Source organism: Laccaria bicolor, genomic scaffold (assembly GCF_000143565.1).
Source record: "Laccaria bicolor S238N-H82 LACBIscaffold_28 genomic scaffold, whole genome shotgun sequence".
Lineage (NCBI taxonomy): Eukaryota > Fungi > Basidiomycota > Agaricomycetes > Agaricales > Hydnangiaceae > Laccaria > Laccaria bicolor.
This window is the reverse complement of record NW_001889899.1, coordinates 61,401-86,755: the sequence shown is the minus strand read 5'-3', so window position 1 is coordinate 86,755 and position 25,355 is coordinate 61,401. Positions and strand designations below refer to the sequence as shown.

At 47.8% G+C, this 25,355-nt stretch overlaps 7 protein-coding genes across 7 annotated transcripts; 4 read left to right on the top strand and 3 right to left on the bottom strand.

Moving 5' to 3' along the window:
- Window positions 1-1,752: 1,752 nt before the first annotated feature.
- Window positions 1,753-4,385, top strand: LACBIDRAFT_330566 (uncharacterized protein; the record flags this gene model as incomplete). Its single annotated transcript, XM_001884919.1, has 10 exons — window positions 1,753-1,887; window positions 1,957-2,067; window positions 2,141-2,381; window positions 2,662-2,768; window positions 2,821-2,968; window positions 3,248-3,253; window positions 3,428-3,442; window positions 3,605-3,810; window positions 3,864-4,047; window positions 4,099-4,385. 10 exons carry the CDS (start codon window positions 1,753-1,755, stop codon window positions 4,383-4,385), a joined length of 1,440 nt encoding a protein of 479 aa, XP_001884954.1.
- A 512-nt stretch (window positions 4,386-4,897) lies between these two features.
- LACBIDRAFT_330565 (uncharacterized protein) lies at window positions 4,898-6,194 on the top strand (the record flags this gene model as incomplete). Its single annotated transcript, XM_001884918.1, has 5 exons — window positions 4,898-4,946; window positions 5,169-5,343; window positions 5,376-5,698; window positions 5,758-5,830; window positions 5,891-6,194. 5 exons carry the CDS (start codon window positions 4,898-4,900, stop codon window positions 6,192-6,194), a joined length of 924 nt encoding a protein of 307 aa, XP_001884953.1.
- An 843-nt stretch (window positions 6,195-7,037) lies between these two features.
- Window positions 7,038-8,164, bottom strand: LACBIDRAFT_304487 (uncharacterized protein). Its single transcript, XM_001884822.1, has 4 exons — window positions 8,098-8,164; window positions 7,713-8,026; window positions 7,324-7,652; window positions 7,038-7,264 (listed from the first exon to the last, which is right to left on the bottom strand). Exons 1-4 carry the CDS (start codon window positions 8,139-8,141, stop codon window positions 7,262-7,264), a joined length of 690 nt encoding a protein of 229 aa, XP_001884857.1. The 5' UTR covers window positions 8,142-8,164; the 3' UTR covers window positions 7,038-7,261.
- A 288-nt stretch (window positions 8,165-8,452) lies between these two features.
- LACBIDRAFT_330564 (uncharacterized protein) lies at window positions 8,453-12,085 on the top strand (the record flags this gene model as incomplete). The annotated part of the gene is made up of 12 exons (XM_001884917.1): window positions 8,453-8,597; window positions 8,655-9,097; window positions 9,139-9,147; window positions 9,211-9,218; window positions 9,374-9,694; window positions 9,749-9,861; window positions 9,915-10,534; window positions 10,622-10,830; window positions 10,876-11,070; window positions 11,475-11,566; window positions 11,835-11,895; window positions 11,950-12,085. The coding sequence occupies 12 exons, from the start codon at window positions 8,453-8,455 to the stop codon at window positions 12,083-12,085; spliced, it is 2,352 nt and encodes a 783-aa protein (XP_001884952.1).
- An 849-nt stretch (window positions 12,086-12,934) lies between these two features.
- Window positions 12,935-14,391, top strand: LACBIDRAFT_304485 (uncharacterized protein; the record flags this gene model as incomplete). Its single annotated transcript, XM_001884916.1, has 2 exons — window positions 12,935-14,321; window positions 14,375-14,391. The coding sequence occupies 2 exons, from the start codon at window positions 12,935-12,937 to the stop codon at window positions 14,389-14,391; spliced, it is 1,404 nt and encodes a 467-aa protein (XP_001884951.1).
- A 4,783-nt stretch (window positions 14,392-19,174) lies between these two features.
- Window positions 19,175-21,430, bottom strand: LACBIDRAFT_185674 (snf 1; the record flags this gene model as incomplete). The annotated part of the gene is made up of 5 exons (XM_001884821.1): window positions 21,294-21,430; window positions 21,091-21,232; window positions 20,594-21,036; window positions 20,134-20,538; window positions 19,175-20,013 (listed from the first exon to the last, which is right to left on the bottom strand). The coding sequence occupies exons 1-5, from the start codon at window positions 21,385-21,387 to the stop codon at window positions 19,175-19,177; spliced, it is 1,923 nt and encodes a 640-aa protein (XP_001884856.1). The 5' UTR covers window positions 21,388-21,430.
- Window positions 21,431-21,895: 465 nt separating this feature from the next.
- LACBIDRAFT_330560 (uncharacterized protein) lies at window positions 21,896-23,864 on the bottom strand (the record flags this gene model as incomplete). The annotated part of the gene is made up of 14 exons (XM_001884820.1): window positions 21,896-21,943; window positions 22,044-22,067; window positions 22,180-22,317; window positions 22,374-22,442; window positions 22,496-22,569; window positions 22,660-22,726; window positions 22,895-23,060; window positions 23,123-23,201; window positions 23,255-23,292; window positions 23,355-23,381; window positions 23,436-23,441; window positions 23,548-23,572; window positions 23,727-23,771; window positions 23,840-23,864. The coding sequence occupies 14 exons, from the start codon at window positions 23,862-23,864 to the stop codon at window positions 21,896-21,898; spliced, it is 831 nt and encodes a 276-aa protein (XP_001884855.1).
- Window positions 23,865-25,355: the final 1,491 nt, after the last annotated feature.

Sequence of the window (25,355 nt, the reverse complement as noted above, 5' to 3'; positions counted from 1 at the left end):
GAGGACATAAACCGAATGTGACAACGAGAACAACGAATGTTTGACGCTACTATGCCATTGGTCAATGATAATGAATGTTGTGTGGCAAACGAAGGCTATCTGTCGGGCCCAGAGACTCAACTCAGTCAAACAGTTGAGGAATGAATGTTTGATAGATAGATGATCTTGAATTATGGTGACCGGTACACTAGTGAAAAATCTCAGTATCGACGTGCGAGACGAATTGAAGATGCAGAGAAGAGATAAATAAAATCAAAATTCATTCTGGGGACATGTAGATGACAAAACAATCACATATATGCTTCAAACCTGTATAGCGTATGCCCTTCAAGGCATATATGTACAGTTCCTCGGATGCATTGGGTTGCATTTCGCCAATTATCTCGGGTTGTATCACACCAGGGGTTCATCACGACGCACTTGAACAGCTCGGACACAGACCCATGACCCAACGGCGCCAGGCTGCAGTCGCATTCAGCGGGACACAATATGCCGTAGGCGTGGGGAAGGAAAACACGGAGACGGTGGGTTGTAGATAGGTGGAGGAGGCGGCATAATTCGAGGATGAGAACAAATTTATAGAGGATGGAAAATGTCACACATCGAAGAAACGTAACCAGTGCTTCAACAGCTCGACTGCGCGTTTTTAGCATTTTGCCGGAATCGTTCAAACTTGATGCGGCCCACAACTTTATTATTTGAAGTTCTAATACGCATGCGCAACATCTTGTGAATCCTTGAAGCCGCCACTGCGAGGCTGCATCACATAAACGGTTCGACGGAATTCCTCAATGACCGCGTAATCTGTGTGTACGGCTATGCGATTGGTTTAAATTCCAAGAAGCATCTAAGTACAACGACAGAGAGTTATGTTATATATGTAATCCAGAAAACACAAAGGCTCTATTCTTGTTTTGTTTGTGTTTCTCAACAAACATTCAACGAACTCGACATAACAGGAGTTTGTCGTTGCGCCTGAGTCTTCCACAGCCTTCTCCGATCCTCAGCATTTCTCGAACCTCTAGATGTCGAAGCTGGGAATCAGAAAGGGCGCAGTCTAGATGGTGAGCACCTATCACGACCGTCCATGACACGCTTGGCAGATGGGAGTTCTCACTTGGTTTTTTATCGATTGTTCTCTACTCGATCTTCCACGCTGTCTCAAACTTTGAGGCCTCGAGGAGTGGAAGGGTTGGAAAAGGGCGCAGTCTGAACGGTGAGCACCTATCACGACCTCATTGAATACACACGTCCGTGACACGCTTGACAGATGGGGGTTCTCTCTTAGTTTTTTATCGACTGTTTTCTACTTGATCCTCCATGCTGTCTCGAACTTCGAGGGCTTGATGAGTGGAAGGGTTGGAAAATGAAATGATGGGAACCAGCAAGGGTGCCATCTGGACGGTGAGCACCTATCTTGAATACAGACATCCTTGAATGCACATGCATGACACACTTAACAGGTGGAAGTTCTTGCTCATTTTTTCATTAAGTGTTCTTTACTTGATCCTCCACGGTGTCTTGAATATCGAGGCCTCAATGGATAGAATGTTGGAACATCAACGGTCTGGGCAATCAGCGCCCAGACCGAACACATTGAATAGATCACCCTCGCCAGCCCATGCATCTGGGAGAACACCAGCCCATGACTGGTATAAAAGGAGTGCATTGAAACTGGCAAATTTGCAGTCTTGTCGCTTTCCTGACTCCCAACGATACATCAGACTCTACCCAAACTGCGATTCTTGCTCAATGGATTTCTGTGGCACAGACACTGGTGATGGCTGTGGTCGTTCTTTTCCGAACAAATCATCGCCCGGCCTTTGTGCAAAGTGCACCAAGCTCGCGAGCCTCACAGAAGGATCACCCGAGTACGACCAGTGGAAGGTATGGTTTAATCTGACATATGTTGCGTCAGAGCCACACATTAATTATGACTTTTGTATTTTTAATTAGGGCTTCAAACAGTGTGAATCTTGTGGAATCGCTTGGAAACATCTCGACACCTCCAAGTGTGGACATTGTGTTAGGGAATGGTGCCTAACCTTTCTGTTGTCGACCCACCACGTAAGTCAACGCATCTCTTCACGATCGTTGTAATAAATTGTTTTGTTGGCTAGATACTCAGACTCTCATTCAGAACACCGTCGAGGTATTGCGTGCTGCCCGATCTCATGCAATGGATGCTCGCTTGAGGAAGCAACCCGTAGCTCAGCAGCTCCATACGACGGCTGGATTGACAGCCGCTAAGAATAGCATGGCTGCAATGATGGAGAACAAGGTGTTCATCACGGCTCAGTGTCGCATCAAGAGTGCATCATTGAAAGACCAGAAGAATACAGATCCCACCTTCGGTCAGTGGGGAAAACCATGGTCTCAAGGTGTGTACCTGTCAGGTAGGTCTTATTTCTTGTGTATCTTCTTAAACACCCATTTCAATCGGGCAGAGGTTCTCGATGAATATTTAGCCACCCTAAATGTAGGCTGGGCAAATGACAAAGGGATGGAGCTCATTCCGTACGTTCAACACATTTTCTCAATGATCTAACATTCTCATCTGTTTTAGTGAGGAGGTTGAGTTTCGTTGGACAGGGAACAAGCTATTTCATCCGGGGGATGAAAATAAAACTGTAGGGGAGGTATATAAAACATATCTTACAGGTGAAATGGCACAGTTTTACGCCGCTCCCACTTCCGGCACCAAAAAAGCAGCCGGCACACAACCGCCACTATTCATGGCTCTCGAGTTGTACATTGACCAGCCTAAGGTATGTTTTTTTGTAATCAATAAACTTGATTGTATCAATCTCACGTTCTTAGTTCATGATTCGACGACGTGCCAGACTCAATCACAGCACTCTCAGATTGCCATCTACAAGTGTTGGCACTTCCGTTCGAAAGAGAAGCGCAACTACTACGGAGGCTAACGATGTACCACTTTACAAGCGCCCTTCGACTCGTGATGCAGGTTTGTCTTACCTCTATCATCGATGTGTACTCCTCATCATTTATTTAGCATAGGGCTGCGCACCGTCCATTTGACGGGGACGGCCATCGATCGACGGGCGTAAACTTGCAACTCGAAAGCCAGAACGGAAACGGGCAGGAAAAAAACGGCCGTAAACGGGTTGTACGGCCGTTTGCCCACCCTCTCAATGTATATAATTTTTTTCACAATTTTTGGGTACCTGATAAATGTAAGAAGAGATATAGAGCACAAAGGATGAAGATTTGCACCTTCAAACAGCAAATCGTGAGCTCGAGCTGTGAAAAAACAATGAACAAACCTTTCGCGGGGTTTCAATTGCGATGAGTCAGCACATTCTGGTTGTTTTTGAGCTGCAATTTAACCCGCTTGGAGACATTTAGCATTGATAGAGATATGCAAAATTTAATAATGAAGCACTTCATATATTTCAATAAATAGTACAGCTAATTGTGGGTAAAATTACAGAATATGTCGATGACCCGTCTGATGCCCGTTATGGCCATCATATGACGGATGAAAACGGGTGTTCAGCAAGCCCAAACGGAAATGGGTAATTGTCTGTCAGACCCGTCCGTTGACCCGTCTATGACGGGCACGGCGCGCAGCCCTATTTAGGTGGTGCACTCGAATCAACATTTGTTCGAACAAATCGCACCTATGTGGCCATCGACACATCTGTTGTTCAGCTTAAGAAAGCTGTTACGACATGTAATGCAGAGACTGGTGAGGTCGAGATAGCGTGGCCGGACAATCTGGCGGCATGCGGCGGCATCCTTGGGAAGGAAATTTTTGCGCATGGTGCCACCAAAAATGTGTACAAGGTATCCTTTATTGATATACTTTTTTGCTTTTGTAATACTGATGAATTTCTCAGTTGTCGATTGGTTCTGACCTATATGTAGCAAAGAGATTCTTTGACGTTGGTTCTGGTAGAGAAGTGACGGCGGAGGAGAATACAGCTAATCTAGAGAATGAGCTGATTCGTTTGAAAATGGTTGGGTGGTTCCTTCATAAATTTAAAGCTCTTGCCAAGGAACACAGTGTAGAATTCTCATCAGGTAGGCTATCATTTCATTGTCCTTTTCAACAACTCACCTGTTCTGATTCAGGTATCATTGTTTCTGAATGTTTTCTTGTTCACGAAATTGGCACACCCTCTCCGGCTTCGTCACTTCCTTCTTTTGAAGATGACTCTGCTGTCTGGCTTGTAGAGCCTCGTCGCACCAAGGCTGTTCGGAAGTACAGCGGAACACTGGTTCATCCGAATCGCCAAGACAAACTTGGACAGACACTGTCCGCGTTCGCCCACTTTCTATATGAATACAGCAGAAAAGAGCTAGTTCTTGCGGACATCCAAGGTCATCTCACCGCTTCATATCCGCACATACAAGACTAACATCTGGTTATCCAATAAAATTTGTAGCTTCCCCGATGACAATTCAAGGTGTCAACACCCTTATCCTTTTCGATCCAATGTCTCACTCCCTCCAGTCGTATGTGCACCACTCCATACTCAGCCTCAAACTCTAACTAATACAATTGCAACCTAAAGAGACTCTGGAATTGGAGACCATGGGCCAGAAGGCATCAACACGTTCACCAGTCAACACGTATGCAATCCCATTTGCTGGGGCCTAAAACTTGTCCCACTGTTGGAAAAGGAAATCCGGAGCTCCGAGGAAGAAGAGACTCCTGAATGAGGTGTCGGGAATGAGGTGTTTCTTGTTTCTTTTGTGTCTCCGATGTGATGCAGCCAACATCCCTGCTCATTTTTCTCGCTCTTCTTGGGTAGCCATCTTCATCTGTGCGATGTTCATTGAATAAAGAATTTATTTTTTCCCTTGAGGGCTCGTCTATAAAAGCTTTCGCTGCAGGATTTTGAAGTGCACCACCCCAAAGTCGCCTCAAATGAGCAACAACAACCCAACAGGAATCAACGGCCATGGCGTCAAGAATTGTTCGTTCTTCAATCTGCTCACTCCCTTGACTTGTTCTTCCTTGATACTGACAAATCTCAAGATCCTGATGACGAGACACTCAAGGCATCCTTATTTCAATATGCAAAATAAAAACTCACAACCGCACAACGTCTTGCAAGGCTAGAAGCTGAACATAACCTTGTAATCAAGTATGTTTTCCCGCATCTGCACTTTACTACTATACTAATATTTTCATAGAGCTCCAACGTTGTACAAGTTGTCGCAAAAATTCAATGTACCAAGTGTTCGGCGGCTGCCCCCCGCTGATATCACTACACAAGCAGTTCTGGAAAATGTCGCAAACGATCCTTCACAAGGACGTGGGGTCAGGACCATTGGCACCCTTCTTAGCAATAAAGGGATGCCTCTTCCACGGTAACATCCTTTTGATTCTTATAATCGTACAGAATTGAAGTGTTCAATGGATTTAGGGACTTCATTCGAAATGTGCTGGCTAATTATGCACCCGAGGGCCTTCTTCGTCGCTTTCCTGGTGCCAATAGAATTCGTCGATCTACCCTTTCAGCACTCGGACCTAATCACCAGCACCACGCCGATGGTCACAATAAATTGAATGCTCAAGGCCTCGATATGGGTGGTGTAGGCTTGGGTATCTACAGGATCAAGGACCAATGGTCCTCATATGTTCTTCACCTCATTGTTGTCCCAAACAATCGACTTGCTACTACAGTTGGGCACATCCACCTTGATTGTGTTGAAAACATTCTCAGTGAGTCGTTTCTCGCCTTACAGTTATGTTTTTGGGGTTCTAATTACACAACCCTACAGCTGTTCCCATCACCCTCGTTACGGATAAAGGTAGCGAGACTGGAGTGTTATACGCTAATCAAACAGGATTACGGTGAACAAAACTTCGCTGAAATAGGACCCTGAATGTTCCCCATCTGAAATATATTGTTAGTGTAATGTATGCCCCAGACCTTGACGAAAATGAATTCCCACCAGTATTACAAATGAGAAGTGTACACAACACGCCAATCGAGGGACTGTGGCATTGGTTTCGGCAAACATTCGGCCAAAACATCAAGGATACTATTCGCAGTGTATTCCAATGCGGAATAGTGTTTGAAAGTCCGGTTCGGTCCGGTTTTTTGATGCCCAGGGGCGTTAACCGTAACCGTAACCGGTCTGCCTTTTCCCCAGAAGTCAAAAGACCAGACCGGACCGCAAAAAGACCGCAGACCGCGGTTTTTTGCGGTCTATAGACCGGTTCGGTCTGCATCGGTTTTAACTGGTTTATGACCGGTCTTTAGGCCAATATTTTAAAATTATGAATCGGTAAATTTATTAACATCTCTAATAGCTTCAAACCGAGCCCAAGAACGTTAAATTCCGTTAGGAATTGGTGCTTCTATAAAATAAGTCTGGTACATCTATTATTCCCAAAAGTAATTTACATTTTAATTCATATCTCTCTCGTTTTTTTACCAAATCGTACGTTCTTGGGTGCGTTTTAAAGGGTATTTAAGGGGCTACAAAAGACCAGTCCAAACCGGTCTTGACCGGTTCACGTTAACCGGTTTTTTTGCGGTCTTTACATTTCAAAAATAAAAGACCGTAACCGCAGGTCCGGTCTTTTGCGGTCTTGGTCCGGTCTGGTTACGGTCTTTTTCCAGTCACGAGACCGGACTTCCAAACACTAATGCGGAATTTATAAGCCTAATAATCCCCTCCATCCGTATGTTCTCTATTCTCGTCTCGTTCTTATAAAAATTGAATCAGTATACCAGAAAACTGTTCTACTGGTTATGGCCCAAAATTCTGCAGAAACAACTCGACAATTTTGTTGAATATTGGAATAATCACAAGATTCGGGCGCAGCATGAGAAACCAAACATGTCAGGATCGATGCCAAGGCACGCCTTCACAGTCCCAGATCTCCCGGCCCAACAATGCGGAATCGTCGTCGACTGAGTTGTAATTGACGCGCTTCGTAACCAAATTCCCGTTTCATGCGAGGAGTCGATGCATTGGGTTGACGACAAGTTTGAAGTCGCTGCCCAAAGGGCATATGGACTTATTGGAGAGCCGCCGCTTGACGATTTTTTAGGTGGTTGGAAAATATTTGAATTGATGGAGTCCGCATTCAATGTAGCATAAGTCAATTTAAATCTGTGCCACATATTGACCTTACTGTTCCAAGTTGGTAGTAAAAAAGTTTGTTCTCTATCTGTTCCTCTGCACGTATACTACAAAACGTGTACAAGGCGGGCCCAGAACATAAAGCTGGCACCGCGGCCCCTTGCGTGCGATAGCCACAGCCGCCGCGAGATTACTGCAAAGTGGGTAGGTTAGTAATCAAGCAGCTCGAAGGATGAAAAAACATCTGCGTACCATTTCCAACAACAAAAGTAAAATAGTTGCGCTTGATATCTGATCGATGTATTCGCGAAAGCCTGTCAGAGCCTGCTGGGAAGTCGGCAGCGACTCGCTCGCTGGCACTCGGCTAAACCAAAGCGTCAGGCGAGGCGAGCAGGACACAGTCCAGCAAATTTCGCAAGTGAACTGGCAGATTGCAGACTGGTCCTCCCACCAGAAGACTGGGGGGTGCTGAGACGACGCCAGTAAGGCGCAACAGACCAGATACGGAGGAGGAAGGTGCACGCAGACCTGAAAGAAGTCGGGGAGGCCAAAGGGACGAATGACAAAGGCGCAGGCGACGTCTTCAAAACGGAGTGGAAGGTGAGAAAAGTTGAAAAAGGATCCAAAGAAGATCCACTCACATATATTACGAGACAGAAAGCGCGGAGGAAGCTCGAGGGGATGCCCGCCAAACAAGAGAGAGGGATAGCCAGAATTACGAAGAAAAGGCACTCGAAACAAATGCAGGTGATAATGGCGGCAAAGCCGTAGGCACGGCAGAGGCAGAGTGTTTTCCCCCAGGCAGCGAGGAGGTGGACAGCGAGAGAAACACGGGCGAAGTGGCCCCACGTCAACAGCGGAGACCGAGATGCAGAGGTCCTCGAGTCGGTATTTGAAAGGGTGCTCTGGGTTTCGCAGACAGCGCGTTGAAGGAGGGAGAGCGACTGAACTTGAACTAAGCAAGAATAATTTCAGTACAAGACTCTGAAGAAGACTTCGAAGAGAGTAGACAGACTAAAAACGCACCAATTAAAAGGCTTCAAATCTTGCGAGGAGGACCATAACAACATAAGTAGATAAATCTGGTGTATAACAAATGTGGCGACAGAAGACAAAATGTGACAATGGGCCACGAATATGATGATAAGTCACAATCATTTACGAGAGTGTGGCATATACAGAGAGAAATCCAACCTTCATGCATCATAGTGCGGACTTCCGATCGATGATTTGAGCCGTCGGAAATTGAAATTCTGCCATATAGTTCCCGCCAACGCTAGTGATGTGACAACTCTGTCACTTAGTCTCCCTACGAGTCAAAACCCTTCACTTCCGACACCCATCTCTCAGAACTTCGCTCCCGTAGATTCCGCAAACCATGATGTACGAAGGAATCGTCGACGAATTCACTTTAATGCTTCCGAACGCCGGGATTCTACCATTTGACAGTGCTAGTGAGCTTGATGCGATCTACGAACGGGTTTTTCCATTCAACCGCGCCAGTTACAATCCATATTTTAAGAATGGTGAGTTGCGAGGCAAAATCTGTGGAATATAGATCATACTCATTGCCCACATCTCAGGCAATTGGTTCGCGGCTGCGATAAAGCGCCGGAGGAGCGCAGAGATCAAGGCTTCAAGAACAATTTCTCTAGACATATCCTGTGATCTGGATCTTCCCATTGAGCTTCTTCTCGAGGTCCGTCCTGACGTCTCAGAATCTCACCTGATCAACATATTGATTGAGCGACCTGCCACCCAGATCTTTGAATTCCTCCATCCTATCGACCTTTATTCCGTAGTACGCTCAACGAAGAGGCTGAGGAGTATACTCTTGGATCGGAGGGCGTTGTCCGTCTGGAAGGAAGCATTTAAGAGGTGTTCTGATGTTCTCCCGCCATGTCCTATGGACATCTCTGAACCGCGATGGGCTTCGATGCTGTTTGGCCCGGCCACGTGTGATGTAGGCTGTTTCACCATCGTGTCCAAAAATGCTGAGTGTTGGGACAGTATTGCGGGCGGAAGGGTGCCATGATTGATTTTCATTTCCGACACCGCTTTTGCCAGTTCTGTATGGTGAGCGGATGATATATTCAGTGCTGTCTCTGACTTACTTGGAGGCACTTTTCAATTGTGTAGGATGATATGTATGTCGAGAAGTCTCGCATTGACGTGAATCGCCGCAGTATCGGGGAGGATGTAAAAACATTCTGGAAATGCATCCCTTTTTCTTATCGCCAAGGTATCTTTCCTTCTATTTCATGGCATAATTTTACAATTAACTGCTGAAACTAGATGCAAGGTTTTACCCAAATATTTGGGACTATGGCAAGGAGCCAAGATATCTGACGTGGGATATCAGCAAGATGACTGCGCACTTTATCTTTTTCAACTCGAGTATATCTTCTGGTATCCCCGGTGCATCCCTAGAATTTGAGAATTTTAAATCCTTGGAAATTGCCAACACGATACATGGCCTTGAGGTGATATACGGCATTCTCCATCAAATGCACTCCGCTAATGTCAACGGACAGGAATCAAAGAGGGCCAATGAACTTATGGTTCAGATGAGCAATCAAGTTACGGATGAACACGAGGATAACATGAAGCAATTGATTAAACGGTATTCCATCTGACGTTTATCATCAGAGATGTCAAGGACTGACCTTGGTATTAGACATGCTTCTGTCCTTTTACAACGCGGTCACGATCAAGTGGATCTAGATGCCGCACGAGGCGAGCTTCTTAAGCGATATGTATTCAGAGAAAGATTCCAATTTAACTATCGCTGTAAGCTCAGGCTTCTCCTCTCACAATATATTCTATCTGAATTTTGGATCAAGTTTACAAGCAGCTTGCTCTTCAACTGCTACGAACTTCCGAGGCCCACAAGATTGATAGACTGGAAAGACAGCGACGGTCTTTGATTTTTCAAAGGCAGAAGTTAGTGGGTGACCTATATTGCACTCATCAAAAGACACTTCCTCCAAGATCGTGGCCAAATTTGCCAAACATGGAGGCAATCTATGAACTCGAGCCATTTGCGGCTTTCATTGCATCGGAGTCAAATGAAGTTGGAGAGCTCCCAGAGGAACCAGTACAAAGTCACCTGGCACCTTTCCTCAATTATTGGATGCAGATGCATGAAAGCAATATGTATGCCAGGCTAGAATCGCCGTATGAGAACTTGGACCTCGCTGTAAATGTCTTCGTCTGCGCCTCTTGCGAAGGTCACTGGATCAGTCGCCCCACTTCGATCTTGATCAGCTTGAAAGACCTGCGCTCTCATTTTAAATGTATTCGTCCACAGTTCGAGTTTCGATTTAGCTTTGCAGGCAGAGCCTGCGCACTCGCGTTAGTTGATCTTCTGGATATGGATCCGAAAACAGCGACAGTCAATATTCTGGATGCGAGGGACGCGCGGTTTTTCTGCAAGGGATGCAACATTTCTTGGAAGCGAGGAGTGCTTGGTCGCCAGGCCTTAACATGGAGGGAATGTGCAAGTCGTGCGATTTTGCTTATATCCAAAGCTGATATGAGATTCGGATAGATTTCTCATGTCATTGAGATGCAGAACACGGATTCCCACCGCTCCGTTACGTCTTGGGCACTTCTAACTGCAGAAGCTACGGAATGCATCAAAAGACGTGAACAACCTTTCCCGAGTCCAGAGAACCCTGTCTGGTGTTGTAACCACTGTCCTGAGCACTATAATGAAGCAACAACAAAGGTGAAAGTGCTTCGCCACGCCAAAGACGTGTCCGTATATTTCTATTTCTACGGAGACATACATTTGACGTGCAGGGTTTTCAGCCATTCCATTAAACGCGCTCGCGTCGACGTTGATGTGATATACGACAGGCGAAAGCTCCATCTGAATCACCGCAAGCCTTTTTGTGTCGGACTCGAACCACCAGAGATTCATCAATGTGGAAGATGCCCAGACACAATCAACCGTCTCTGGCAGATCGACCGCCTGAAACCTCATTTGCTCGATAAGTAAGTTTGGAATGACTGCCTGGTTATGAATTGACAATTTATTGTCGATCCGAAGACATCAAATTACGAACCCACGTCCAAGTGATTGGAGAATGGTGAAAATCGTAGAAAGGAGTCGATCGGAGGTCATCACATATCCTCAAAAGGTGCAGGCGGAAAGGGGGAGGCTCGATTGAAGGTATCTGACACACCTTAAACAAGGGATGATAGTGTTGACATCAAATATTAACTTGTGTTCGTGTCTGCCTCTCTCAAACCCAGTGAAATCGCACATATTACTGGAATAAGCAGGTTCTGAGTTTGGTAAAGCCTGTTTGTACAGGCACCGACATAAAGAAAGTGGCTGAACACTACTTAATTTCGCGAAGTGCACCTGCATTCCTCTTTCTATGTAACTTGTACAGCACTCATTTACGGACATTGTTACCATCAAACGCGCGACTCGGAGACCGTGTTGTTTTCAACGAAGGGACTGGCCAAGAGATTCTAAAATTCGGTAAGATATTCAATCTTCTCAACAAAATGCCTACAAGGAGCAGCAGCTCTTGCTTTGACCTGAAATGGCGGCCAACGAATAATTACTTATATTGAAGTGATAGTATGGAGTGCTTGTTGGATGGACGGCTGATCATCGATCATGGGTAATGCGGTAAATGTAGAGGACCAGAAAGGGAGTCTAACAATATTTCCGATGTAATCGCATTTCGAGTTGATTGCGAGGATGTCAGGATGTTGAGGAGGATTCCTACCTTCAAATTTTTTAGTAGTAGAAGCGCTGTTGTTAAAACAGCCTCAGCAGGGAGGACCCAAATTCCAGTACTTCAGGTCAGCGCCAGCGATAAAAAAACTTTTGAGTAGTGTACGATGCTTCCCAATTAGACAGAGAGGCCATATGCTATTGACAGTGGAGCGTTATGTGGGGGGAAAGCGCGCCGCATATCCTAAGTTGATGGGTATGAGAGAAAAGAAATTGTTGCACTCTGAAACACAGACGAGAAGTACAGACGAGAAGTAGAGATATTCATGGGTTTTTGTTCACCGCGGACCAGGAAGCATTCAGTTTCTTGCCCATGTCATCCAAAAAAGTTGTTCCAGGTCGTAAACCCTTCTTCTCCACCGACTTCTCAAGTTCCAAGACTGACTCAATCACATCCTCGCCATACTCTTCGCCAAATTGCTGTAGGATCCGCTCTCGGCTCAATCCCGGATGATCTGCCATGCGGTTGAGAAGGTGTTCAGCAATAACTTCGATCCCTTTTTGTGAGCGAGCGAACATAGCTTCCCCACGCATGGTGCGGAAGGTAAGCCTCAGAAACGGGGGAGGGCCATCCACCCGGATGGGACGTTGAACTTCATCGAAGAGGCAGTGATCGGCTTCAACATCGCCGCTGAGAAACGAGATCTGCCTTTGCAGAACCGACTGGGAGGAATCTGGGGTTGCAAACCCCATAGCGCTAATCGGGACCTATCGGGACGATACCAGAATATTTGTCACAACCTCCGTCACGCGTCTTGACCCACCAAACTTCAACTTCGAAGGCAAGGAAGTGCTCAATGATCGATGATCGATGATCCACTGTCCACTCAATGCCCACTGCCAACATGCTCTCACCGTAATTTCGGAATTTCGCTCTGAATGATTAGGAAGTCATGGCCGAGAAAAGACCGCCTTCTTGAAGGCAAGTTTTAGTCATGGCTTTCAATCTCGGGTCAATCTTAGGTCGTGCGATTCATGAACTAGACTCCGGAATTTCTCCAAGATAAAAAAGACTTTGGGCAGGATTACCTTAGATATTTACAGCACTTGGATAACCTACTCTCCCAACACCTTCAAGCGCGCATACTCGACTCCTTCATCGAAACAATGGTCAACCTCCAGGACAATGTGGGAGATAATATGGAACCAGATAGGGTTTACAGCGGTACTGTTACTTCAATTGATTCCCTTCCCCCCGAGCTCCTCGCGTGCATTTTTGAGATGGCGCAAATGATGTCGCTGCCGTCTGGAGGTCTCGCTCGATTTCGACGCTTTCCCTTTATCGTTTCACAGGTTTCTCGGTTCTGGCGTCATGTCACCCTTGGATGCGCCGTGTTGTGGTGTAATGTGGACATTTCACCTCCTTGGACGCGTTTAGCCGGCCTTGTATTTTACCTCGAAAGGTCAAAATCATGCCTGATCGATCTAACGCTGACAATTCCTTCCTCTCAAGACGATCTTGACGTATTAAACGTCGATGATCTGCTTTCCATTGTTAACCTGCAGTATCATCGTTGTCGCACAATCAACATTTCAGGGACTGTGCATAAAATTGCACCGGCGGTAATGAAAATCCTGACATCAATGCACCTTGGTCAATACCCCAACATGGAGCGAATTGTAGTGGAGGGCAGTGAAAGAGATTCAGGACTTGATATGAGTCACCCACACTCCCAGATTTTTATTTCAGGCGCCCCAAAGCTCGCCGATGTGCGTCTAGGAGGAATCGGGCTGTTATATTTCCAGCCTCCTCTTGGCACCGTTACGGAGCTTCATTTAGCTAGGGAAAAGCGGTCTATTTCCTTTAGCGATTTTTCTCGGATGCTCAAAGCCTGTCGTACCCTGACGACTTTGGCCATCTATGATGACTTGGTTTCCGACTGGCCCACTCCCCTACAGGTCCACAATGTCCCATCCCTTCGCCACCTGCACATATACGGCAATATGCTTTCTGTATCTCAGCTTTTGCTCTCTGTGTCGGCTCCTGATTTAGAAGCCCTCTCCATAGCTCCGGTCGTCGCCTCAGACCTAAAGTTGATGTGCGCGGAGGGCAAGCGCGACAACAAACCATGGTTCCCTGTGTTGAGGTCGCTCACTCTCGCTCCTCCCCATCCCGATGCAATGAAAGCGATATCAGTTGCTTCAGAATGCTTCCCCACCACTCAACTTCTTATTCTTCCCAATTTCTACCCTGAATTTTTGGTCGAAACTCTCGGACCCAAATCTAACGGCCTTGACGGTACTCACTGGCCTCATCTTGACGGACTTGCTATCCGAGAGATACAAGAGAAAAACGAAGCAGCGGTATATTCGCTTATCGAATCCCGACGGGCCACAGGCGACCCGTTGAACAAAATATATTTAGATGTTGTGTCAATCAAGAGAATGACTCGCTTAAAATGGTTAGAAGACCAAATGTTGGTGGTAGAAGCGGACCCTTGGGGGCGGCGACAAAGCAACGCGTTACACGCCTACGACCGGGATCGATTTTACGGTGAGTTTAAAGAAATAATACTTTTTTTCTTCTCATTACAAGGGAATTTCCAGCTTCAATGCACCATTGAAGTTGCATAGCATTTGTCACAAACTCTTTTCAATTTCAGGCCGATAAAAAGTAAGCCACTTGATTTCCCGCGCCCTCGAGCTGTCCCCAGGCTTAACGTTGCGATGCATGTTCAGGCTTCGCAGTCACTGTCTCGCCGCATGGAAAAATGGAGTCGGCTTGGCGGTACTTCATAGCTCGTTACAATGCAGGGGTTGAAAAGGAATCAGTGGCGCAGACACCGTTGCTTCTTGGTTGCTTCTCTTTTAAATAAAGGAGGTGCATATATGATGTTTCCTACGGTTTTGGGCTCCGCATTCATGATGAATTCTTATAAATACCTTTGGTCCTTCTTCGTTGTAAATTTATTGACCAGAAGGACTGCATTTCCTTCCAATTCCCAATCAATCGCTTCTGTCGGAAAATACTTGCTCACGAGGATGGCAATAGAGCGTGGGAAAGGCATCTCATTGGTCGCCATGGGCTGATTCTTATATCACCTCACTTTCACGATAATAATGCCCCCCACCTCCCTCGCACCCCCACCTAACATCTTCGACGATGTGGACGACGACGACGATGGGTGGCAGGACATGCCCGTCGTCCGTGAGGACGAATTCGCAGGCGGCCTCGACGAAGAGGACCAGCGCAAATACCACTACCAGCCCTCTGCCAAGGGCAAGACCACCGCTGCCAACGCAACAGGGAACTTAATAGATGTCGACGATCTCGGGAACGAATGGCGGTCCAAGATAGACCAGAACGAAAGCGAGTACACGCGGTTGAGGGTGAATGAGGAGGAGGATGCTGATGAGGTTCATTTGAGGACAAAGTACCTTTTTGATGAGGATAAGGCGATGACGCCGCTCAGCCAGATGCAGGCGACGAAGAATCTTTTGACGGAGGCGCAGAGGATAGCGTATGTTGGGTTATGTGCTTTGACGTGTAGGGAGATGTTGCAGGATCTGAAGACGGTGAAGAAGAAGGAGCTCAAGGCTGCCATCACGAATACGGAGTTGTGGGCTCTCAAAATTATGGGGAGGTTGTATTATCATATGGAGCTGGAGACTCAAGGTGAGCATTATTACTTGCAACTTCGAGTTCTTTGGCTGAACGGTGTTCGTGGTAGAGCAGAAGATGATCGAGAGCCTAGCTGACCACGGCGTCATCGCAATGGACTTGGTCCCAGCACTCATGACCACACATACAGTCGCAAATCCCGAATACGATCCTGCAGAAGCGCAGAGGCAAGCAGAGCTCTCAACACTCAACGACGACGACGACGAGGAGTCCATCTCGGATCAAACACTCGTCAACGAACCCATCTCCCCAATACCCGATAGAACATCCTCCAAAACACCAACACCACCCGAAAAAGGGATAGACCCCTCCTCCTCCTTCCTCCCTACTATCGACGCAGACAGCTTCCCCACAGACTCAACAGCCTCCAAGCCTTTCCAAACCACCACCAAAGTTCTCAAAGAATCAAGCACAGCCGCCATTCCGGGCGTAACCACCTCCCTCTCCGCCGCAGACGAAAAAGTGACGCTCGACATCCGATGGACAGTGCTCTGCGATCTGTTCTTGATCCTGATAGCGGACAGCGTGTACGATGCACGCTCGCGTGTGCTTTTGGAGCATGTGGCGATGAAGTTGGGGTTGGGGTGGTTGGATGTTGTGAAGTTTGAGAGTAGAATTACGGAGGCGCTGGAGATTCAGGAGGATGTGGAGAGTTTGGAGCAGCAGGATATCGTGGAGGGTGCGGCGAAGGCGGGGAAGAGGAGGAGGTATATGATGCTTGGGTTGGCTACGATTGGTATATTTTGCTTCACTTTTCTCGTACGTTGAGATGGCTGAGGTTGTTGTTTAGGTGGTGGATTGGTCATTGGTCTCTCTGCGGGTCTTTTGGCGCCTGTTATTGGCCTTGGACTTGCTGGAGCCCTTACGACTGTTGGTGTTACGGGGACAGGGGCCTTCCTTGGGGGTACAGCTGGTGCTGCTGTCATCACTACTGGAGGCGTGCTTACAGGATCGGGTATCGCCGCCCGAGGCATGGCCAAAAGGACAAAGCAAGTCCGAACATTCGATATCCTCCCACTGCACAATAACAAGCGGGTGAATTGTATCCTCACCGTGCCAGGGTACAATGCATCACACTTTATGCGTGACTTGTTGCTAATTTCAAGTGTAGATTCATGACAGGTCTCAACGACGACGTCAGACTCCCCTTTAGCGTTCTGGACCCTATAGTCGGCGACGTGTTCAGTGTCCTCTGGGAACCCGACATGATCAGGGAAACGGGTAGCGCGCTCAAAATCCTCACAGGGGAAGTGCTCTCCCAAATTGGACTAACGGTCCTCCAAGCTACAGTCATGACGGGTCTTATGTCTGCCCTTCAATGGCCTATCAGTCCGTCTTTCCTATCCCATCTCATACCTGCTACTAACGATCCACTCAAGTCCTCACAAAACTCGGATACCTAATCGACAACCCCTGGAGTAATGCTCTAGACCGCGCCAAAGGAGCTGGGCGCGTTCTCGCAGACGTCCTCATCCAACGTAACCTCGGTGTCCGCCCTATAACGCTCATAGGATTCTCCCTAGGCGCACGAGTAATATTCTACGCCCTCGTAGAACTAGCAAAGCAAAAGCAATTCGGGATCGTACAAGACGTGTTCCTCCTCGGCGCAACGCTAACTGCATCCCAATCGACGTGGTGCGATACTCGTTCTGTTGTTTCTGGGCGATACGTGAATGCGTTTGCGAAGAATGATTGGGTGTTGAATTATTTGTTCAGGGCTACGAGTGGTGGGGTGGGCACTGTTGCGGGCTTGAGGGCTGTGGAGAACGTGCCGGGGTTGGAGAATGTGGATGTTACGGATAAGATTGCGGGACACATGAGTTATAGGACGTTCATGCCTCTTATCCTTGATCAGCTTGGGTTCCCGGTGTTCTCGGATTTCTTTGATGAGCCTGAGGTGCGTTCATCTTTAGTTTTGTTCTGTATGGTGGAGAGGCAGCTGACGTGGTGTATTTAGGAACCTGATTTCACGGAGGATAGAGTTGTCGTGAGGGAGGAGGAGAACCAGAAAAAGTCGGGCTGGTTTGGGAGCGGGAAGCGGGGTTCTACTTCGAACTCGCAGAATCAGCATGTTTCGAGGCCTCCGTCAACTGCATCATGGGCAAACAAGACGCCTTCTGCGCCTACAAAGTCAGCTGGAGGCGATGATGAGCTGCCTCCTAGGATGGATGCTTCTCGGAGTGCCACACCACCAGCTACTACCTCTACTAATGGGACCGCAACACCACCACCGATTCACCGTCAACGATCATCAGTCGAAGGATCGCCATCGTCATCGTCTAGACCTGGGACTCCGCCAGTACACGATACACTCCCCAAGCACGCAGGGTTCGATCTTCAGGCGATGAAGGAGATCCTGAGCACGGTCGAACTAAACCCGAAAGAAGCCAACGCTACCAGTTCTTCTACGAAAAAGCCCAATGCATCGCCGTCCTTCCGGTCGAAACTTTTGCCTGTAGTTCCTCCGAGCACGAGGTCGCAGAGCACACCGCCTGTTAACGGTCCCTCTACCTCTCAATCGCAAGCGCAAGGAGGGAGGTCAACGTCTTTGGATTACGAAGATGAACCTCCACCACGGACTTTATCTGCTTGGAACGATGATAAGGCTGATGGCCTTGGCAACGCATTCTCCAGATCGATGTCCCTTTCTTCACCGTATGACGATCCTGCTCCGGTACGGACACCACGACCGGGGTTCACGCCTCTCTCTGCTGCTGCTGATGGGGTGGTTGATCCGGGGATGGGAGCGTGGGGATCTCCGCCTTCTGGTGGGTTCAGTCGTGGAACCGCGTCATCACCGCCACCGGCATCGTTTGGCGTTACCAACTCCTTCGGCAGGAGTACCACTAACCCCACACTGGGACCGTCAAGCTTCTCATCCTTCGCATACAACGCTAACGGTCCCAGTAGCAGTAGCCTCTCACTATCCAAGGCCCCAGGGCTACACTTTGGTGCTCCTTCTCCATTGGAAGGACTGGCGTTTGGCAGTGCAGATGGTACAATCACGAATTCTCCGATATCGGACCCGTGGACGACGCCTAGTTTGGGTGGGTGGAAGTCTGCGGGGGTTGGAGCGGGGAAGAAGGGGGGTTTGGATGGGTATGCTGCTAATCCTTGGTCGTGATCGTGTAGGCTTCAAGGGGGGTGTATGTGCGGGTGGGGGAGATTGAGGGACCGGAAAGGGGGAGTTTACGGTGCTTTATTTCGTGGAGATTTCGTTGGAATCTGGAGTCCTTTACATATCTTCGACCTTTCCTCGTTTTGATAATCGGCTGCGGGACTACTAGGGGAACTGTGCCGGTGTTTTGTTAGTTTAGGCGTATACAAGTAATGCATGAAGTAACACATGGGTTGACTTTTATATCAAGTAACTAACGTGTATAGACAAAATCAAAGGAGCGCTAACAAGTGTAAGGTATTACAACAGATCCTTTGCGACATGATTAGAATAGCTGGGGAATGGGTCGGTACAATTACATACATAATGCAAAGATATGGGGATGAGAAGGATGGTGAAAGCAAACACAAGAGCTGAGCCATGAAGCGAAAAATCACATCTAAAAGCAAAAGCAAGACGTAAGGAGAAAGAGGAGAGAGAAGAAAGAAAGAAAGAGCAAGAGCAAGGCAGAAACTTAACACCACTGGCACCATCGCTTTTGTAGATCACCCGCCTCCTCGTCCACCCACCCTTTAAAAGAAGAAGAATCCAACCAAAAATTCCACACCTACTCCCCCCCACCCGCCAACTCCAAGATCAACCGACACGCAACATCCATGAACACAAACGGCGACACCACCTCATCCTCCTTAACGACCACCGTCCCATCCTTCTCCTTGACCGACCGTCCACTCGAACTCTCACTCATCGTCTCCGCGAAATTCGGGTCAGGAACCGCCATATCAAACTTGCCCGCCGCAGGATCCGTACTGGCGCGATACGATTTCCGATGATGAAAATCCACGAGGTAGTTGATCGAGTCGACCATGTAGAGCTGGAGGTTCATCAACACGACGACGTCTTGTACCCTTGCCCGAGTTTCGACAAAGTATATCCCAGCTGCTGCTTTCAAATCCACCGACCCGTCCCCATCCAGCTCTTTTGCGCGCTCGATCCCACCACCCACGCCTCTTCGTGCCCTCACACCACCCAATCCGCCTAGATTCTTCTTCTCCTTCCATTCCATGCCTAGCGTCTTGAGTGTCCGGTAGATCTCCAGCATGACTTCCATAGGGGGGCTCCTGCTCCGAATCCCAAAATGCCATTTCGTTTTGTGCTGCTTTTTCTCTTTGCTGCTGCCTGCCTTTTTGGAGGTGAGGTAGGAGGCGAGGTGGTGTTGCTCTGGGAGCTGCTCCGGGAGGGAGGAATTGAGGACTGCGAAGGTGTTTACTTCGTTTTCTGGGAGGGCCGGGGAGGTGAAGTCAAGCTCGTCGTCCTCGCCTTCGTCTTCGTCGTATTCGGCGTTGAACTCCAGTTCGAATGGGTTTGCTTCAACGTCTCCTCCTGGAGATAGGACGGAGGGGGAAACGACGTTCCTTGGCTGTGAAGGGGTTAGAGGGGCGACAGCTGGGAGCGATGGGTTACTTACGTCCATAGCAGCGAGCTGAGCATCACGTTCTGCTTGCGCAAACTCAGCCACTGCAGCAGGCATTAGCGAGGAACGGAGAAAAATGACAGAGTCCGTACAATCTTTCCCAAGACGACGCTTGTCTCTTAGGAGCATGTACGCGACTTTTACCGCGTTGCCTTGAACGCCGTCGTCCCTTCGCAAGCACTCCCAAACGTCATCCTTCGTGACACCTTCCATCCGATTCGCCAGCTCCTCCACGACGTCTTCCTCGATCTTCCCTAGTCCTTCGATGATCTCAAAGTCCAAGACCCTGGGCGGTGCGACGAGTGAGCTCAGACTGCCAAGTACCGGGCCTGGGGGCGGCGGAAGCGGCATCAGGTATCGCGGCAGGTCGGTGGTGAAGAAGGGATGAGCAACGATGTCAGGGATTGTGATCCGCTTGACTGGATCCACAGCCAACATTTGTACGATCAAGTTCCTTGCATCAGGTGAGAGGAACGATGGAATGTGGAAGTTGCCCTCTGCCAGTCAACGCATCAGCCAAGCGGACAGCAAATAACAAAAGCTAGGACTGACGGCTGATTTTTGAGAAGAGGATCTGCACATCGTCGTCCTCGAACGGTAGGCGCCCACATAACATCACATAAAGAATAACGCCGGAGCTCCACACGTCAATTTCCGGGCCCGCATAGATCCCACCACGAATCACCTCTGGCGCGGCGTAATTCGGGCTTCCACAAGAGGTGGTAAGAAAGTCTCCGTCGCTGATCTCATTCGACAGCCCAAAGTCAGCGATTTTGACGTTGAGATCGTCATCTAGTAGGACATTTTCAGGCTTTAGATCTCTGTGTACGATCTTGAGTCTGTGAGAGTATTCAATGCCTGAGATGATCTGCTGGAAGAACCGGCGTGCACGCGGTTCTGGCATGCGACCGTGGGCGACGATGTAGTTGAATAGTTCGCCGCCTGCGTATTCGAGGACGAAGATGATGTCTGTAGGTGTTGATATGACTTCGTATCTGCGTGAAATTTGATAAGATACGAAAACGGGAGAGATGTGAGGATTTGCTCACAGTTTGATGATGTGCGGGTGTCGAAGCGTGCGCATGTACTCAAACTCACGGCGTACACGGGTCTTGGTCTTTTCTCGTTGTATGACGGCCTTTGAGATGTACTTCATCGCTACCTTGTGCCCTGTGATCGTGTGCGTTGCCACTGTCCCCAATGTCCATAAAAAACGCAACAACAAAAAAAAAAAAAAGATCCGTGTACGCACTTTTGACCTTTCCAAAGGTGCCCTCTGCGATGTCTTTGGTGACGGTGTACTCCCCCAGCTTAGATGGGGGAAAGACGTTGGGGATGTCAGTCATGGCGACGAGGGGAGGCTGGAGGACGTTGATGGAGCAATCGCAGATGGTGGTTGTGGGGTGGCTGTTGGTTTCTTAGGGTTAGGGGCTACATTTCAAATAGCCCAAATTGGGTATGACGGATTTGGAACGATTATTATTGGCTCGGCAGTTTCGGCTTTTAAATTCAGTCATCTCCTGGTTCCTTCATTTGCGGACTAACCCTGTAATCTAGGGACCGACGAAGCTTGAAAAAAGTAAGTATCCGACTCATAAGTATTCTCCAGCTGGATAGAAAATACCAATACTCCTGGAAGTTGGTAAATGGACAGTACTTGAACAGCGTCCTTGAAACGGCGACATACGAAGCCCTGTATGACGAGAGAGTGGGGGGGAAGAACAAAGGTGGACAAGCACCCATCCGGCGAATAAATCAAAATCTTTCAAATTCCACCCACGCGACCTTTACGCATGGGGCTTTCCTGGCTTTCCCCGTCTGGCCAGAGCAGCTGAAAGTTTTATTTTGGGGAATTTACCAACGTGGTTTGGCGGTGGCGGCGGCGGCGAGTGTACAATTCAACTGTGTAGGGTAGTAGTCTTAAATCTTCCATGCTCGACGCGCTCGTTCACCAGTCTTCACCGGTACTACCGGGCTCCCAAAACAAATCTTACATACATACAGTGGGCTCGAGCTCCGTATCATTCTATGACAGCACAGCTCTCATCATAAATAATCACTTTCGCAGCTCATTCTGCATTCTAAAAAACCAACGCGAAAGGCTCTCCAATGCTCGACTCCGGCAACGTTAAACTTACTCTACTCGCCGTTTCCGAATTCAAGGCGTCCAGAGGTTTTGGCGGTGACAAATCTAAATCATCAACGTGAACATCCGTCAGTATCTCCTTGCGCACGTAAAGCTCAAAGCTTTTATTTCCGCGCTTGGTCATGAGATCCTAATAAAATCTATTCTAAAGTTTTATCCTGGATCAAAAGCATACTTATGGCGTACCATGGAATCACCTGGAAAGGTGAGCATTTCTCGGAGCTTTTTTCGGCAACGGAGGGTGTCCATCAGTGTCTATGAAAAAGTCAACCGTTGGGAAGTGTCAGACACCAATCATCGGCACGCACATTGGTATACAGACGACCAATAGAAATGCCAAAAATGCTGCAGTACTGAGCCTCCTGGTACGCGACGAAGAGCACTAGGATCAATATCGATGCAATGCTGCACAGGAGCCCTAATAAAATTCTCCCGTTAAATCACATATCTCCCGATAAATAATCTCACTCACCCGACTGAATCGTCGTCTGCATAAGTCGTTTAATGACTTTATCCGATCTCTGGGACCCCGTCCTGGTCTGGGCCAGCGAATGGAGTAATGTCCCTGTACCACAAAAAAAAAATCAATTGACCGTTTGAGGGACAACTGCATGACGAACCAGAAATCAAGATATCAACACATATCTCCAATGAACTCCACACCATGAGAAGAGTGTTCAAGTTCCCATGTAGTGGGTTATTCTCACTATCCATCGCCATGGGGGTGTTAGAGGGTAGCCGGAATATTTTGAACAGCCGTACATTCTGCTAAGACATGCTTTGACAGCGAACACGATCCCAGCGATAAACGCGCATGCAGATAGAATTAACACGAGGATGTACAGTCTGACGCTCTTCTTGATGCGTAGAATTCTGTGCACGATGGCGATGTATTGATGAGAACGTCGTAGTGATAGTACGGAATACCAGCTCACCTATCCGCTAAATATATTTGCGTCAAGCAAGCCGTAACGGTCGTCACGAATGCCGATGAGATGTATGGCCAGAATGGTTCTGAGAAGTTACGGTATTAATGTATGCCAGATTGGAGATTGTGTGGGACGCACTCAGTAAATACATCGGGATCCTACGAGTGTCTTGCATGCTGATAAACAAAATTTCAGTATTTCTAGGTGGTCGACGAGAGAAGAAAGGGTTGAGGCGTACGTGTATGCCCAGGCGAGGTACATCAACCTGCCATTTAGAATCAAAATCTGCCGATGTCCTCTTAAATCCTTGCGAACTCACGAAACGCTGTGAAAAGTGTCCAGGCAGAATAACGAAAAGACCATAAGCCTGCCGTATCCGTACCTTCAATCGGATGCGTTCTCCAAGTCGAGTTCAAATGCAAAGTGCGCACCTAATCCATAGTGTGTCGTTGAATACTATCATGATGATCAGTGAGAAACCAGAGCGTAGACAAGGAAAGACAACATACCTGAATTATAATAAGATGCATATTGGAAGGAAACAATCCCGTATAGATAGGTGTTCACTTATTTCCAATATTTCCGTTCAAAATCGCAACCAAATAATCACCCTCTGCTAAGAATTCCTCACCAAAAATGCCAAGTAGAATAGGACCTATAGCACAACACCCAAGTCAGCGTCCGAACTTCACGAAAACCAGGGGCGCACTGGCAGTAACTGACCAACTGTTGTCTCGGCGAGGTTCATGATCACAGCCTAAGTGGAAGCGAGAGCCAACAAGAAGTTAACGGGAGCTCGAAGCAATGTATGTATTAGGTATTAGAATCGGCCCAAGTTCCTGTTCCCCACGCGACGAGGAAGAACCCCGAGTCAGGGCTAGTGACGAAAATAGGCCGTTGGGCGCTTCGTCGGAAGCCCGTCGGAGACCGAGTTTAATCCTTTCGCCAAGTTGGGATTGCTCGTTGAGCTGGGGTGGCTGGAAAAGGTTGAGACTCGAGGCGGATGTAATTTTTGGGATTTTGTTTTATTTTATTTCTCAGTGAGCCAGGGGTACGTTTGGCACTCATTCGGCGGGGAGGTGAGGTCTCAGAATTGGTGGGTTTTTAAGTCTATTTAGTCATGAGGTATGTAGATGCGTGTGTAGAGTATAGATAGGGTCATAAAAATTTCTAATCAAGTACCCATACGAACGAAAAATCCTCTGCTTGAAGGAAATAGCGAAAAATGGATTTTTGACACAGTCAAAAGTCTTTTCGCGTTTTGAAAAAGATAACGGTTTGGTACAATTGGGCCCTTGAGTTCAAGCAATTATAAGGCTGAAATACAGGTGAGACTGGATCCTGTGAACCGCTCGTCCGAGGGCAGATGAGAGCGTTTCAGTCACCCGGATTTTACGAATTGCCTTATCCTCCTTAACTGAGGAGGTGAAGGTCGGGACTTTTAAAACAAATAATGGAGCCGAAGGGCGTTGTTGGGCGAGCGTGGGATGAGTGAGTGGATATTCATCTGCTCCTCTTCAGAACGTACAACCTTTATTAAAAGTGTACAGGTTTTTTATTTCTTTTACACACTGAGTCGACGTATCATGAGATCAAACTGCATGTCTGACCTTGGATCCACCGGGAAAAGGATTTAGGGTTAGGACGCGAATCTAGATGAGGACAATAACTCAAAGCAGTTGGTTGGGACCCGACGGAAATAAGGATGTCGCGAACATTTATAAATCCCCTCGACGAGCGGAAGTGCGGTGATAAAATCAAAAAGATAACAGCTCTGTTGGCGAAAGGAGATCGTGAGGCTTCCCAATATCTCTTGTTCCTTGCACGATGCCCGACCATTCTCCAACAGGTTAATAGTACCGGTGACTTGATCTTTTTATGTTTCATTTCAAGACGGAAATGGTGCTGGTGGTTGATGAGGCCATCAACTCAATATTTGAGAATTCGTGGACAGGATACGGTGCCAAAAAACACTTAGATAGCATGTAGACTCTAGCGCCACAGAAACTGTCTAACAAATGTCTAATGTTGGCAACAAACAGGTTGTGGTTTACAGCGCTTACATTGCATCTGGCGCCCTCCACCGATCATGGCGTAGGTAGTGCCCCATTGTGTATGTCAGGGCTCAATTCGTTAGGGCCACAGTAACGACTGTTTGGGCGTGCTCCGCGGAAAGGAGTGAAAGAACGTCAGTGCGGACGCGACGCGTGTTGGACGCGTGTGACATGTCCTGCTGACT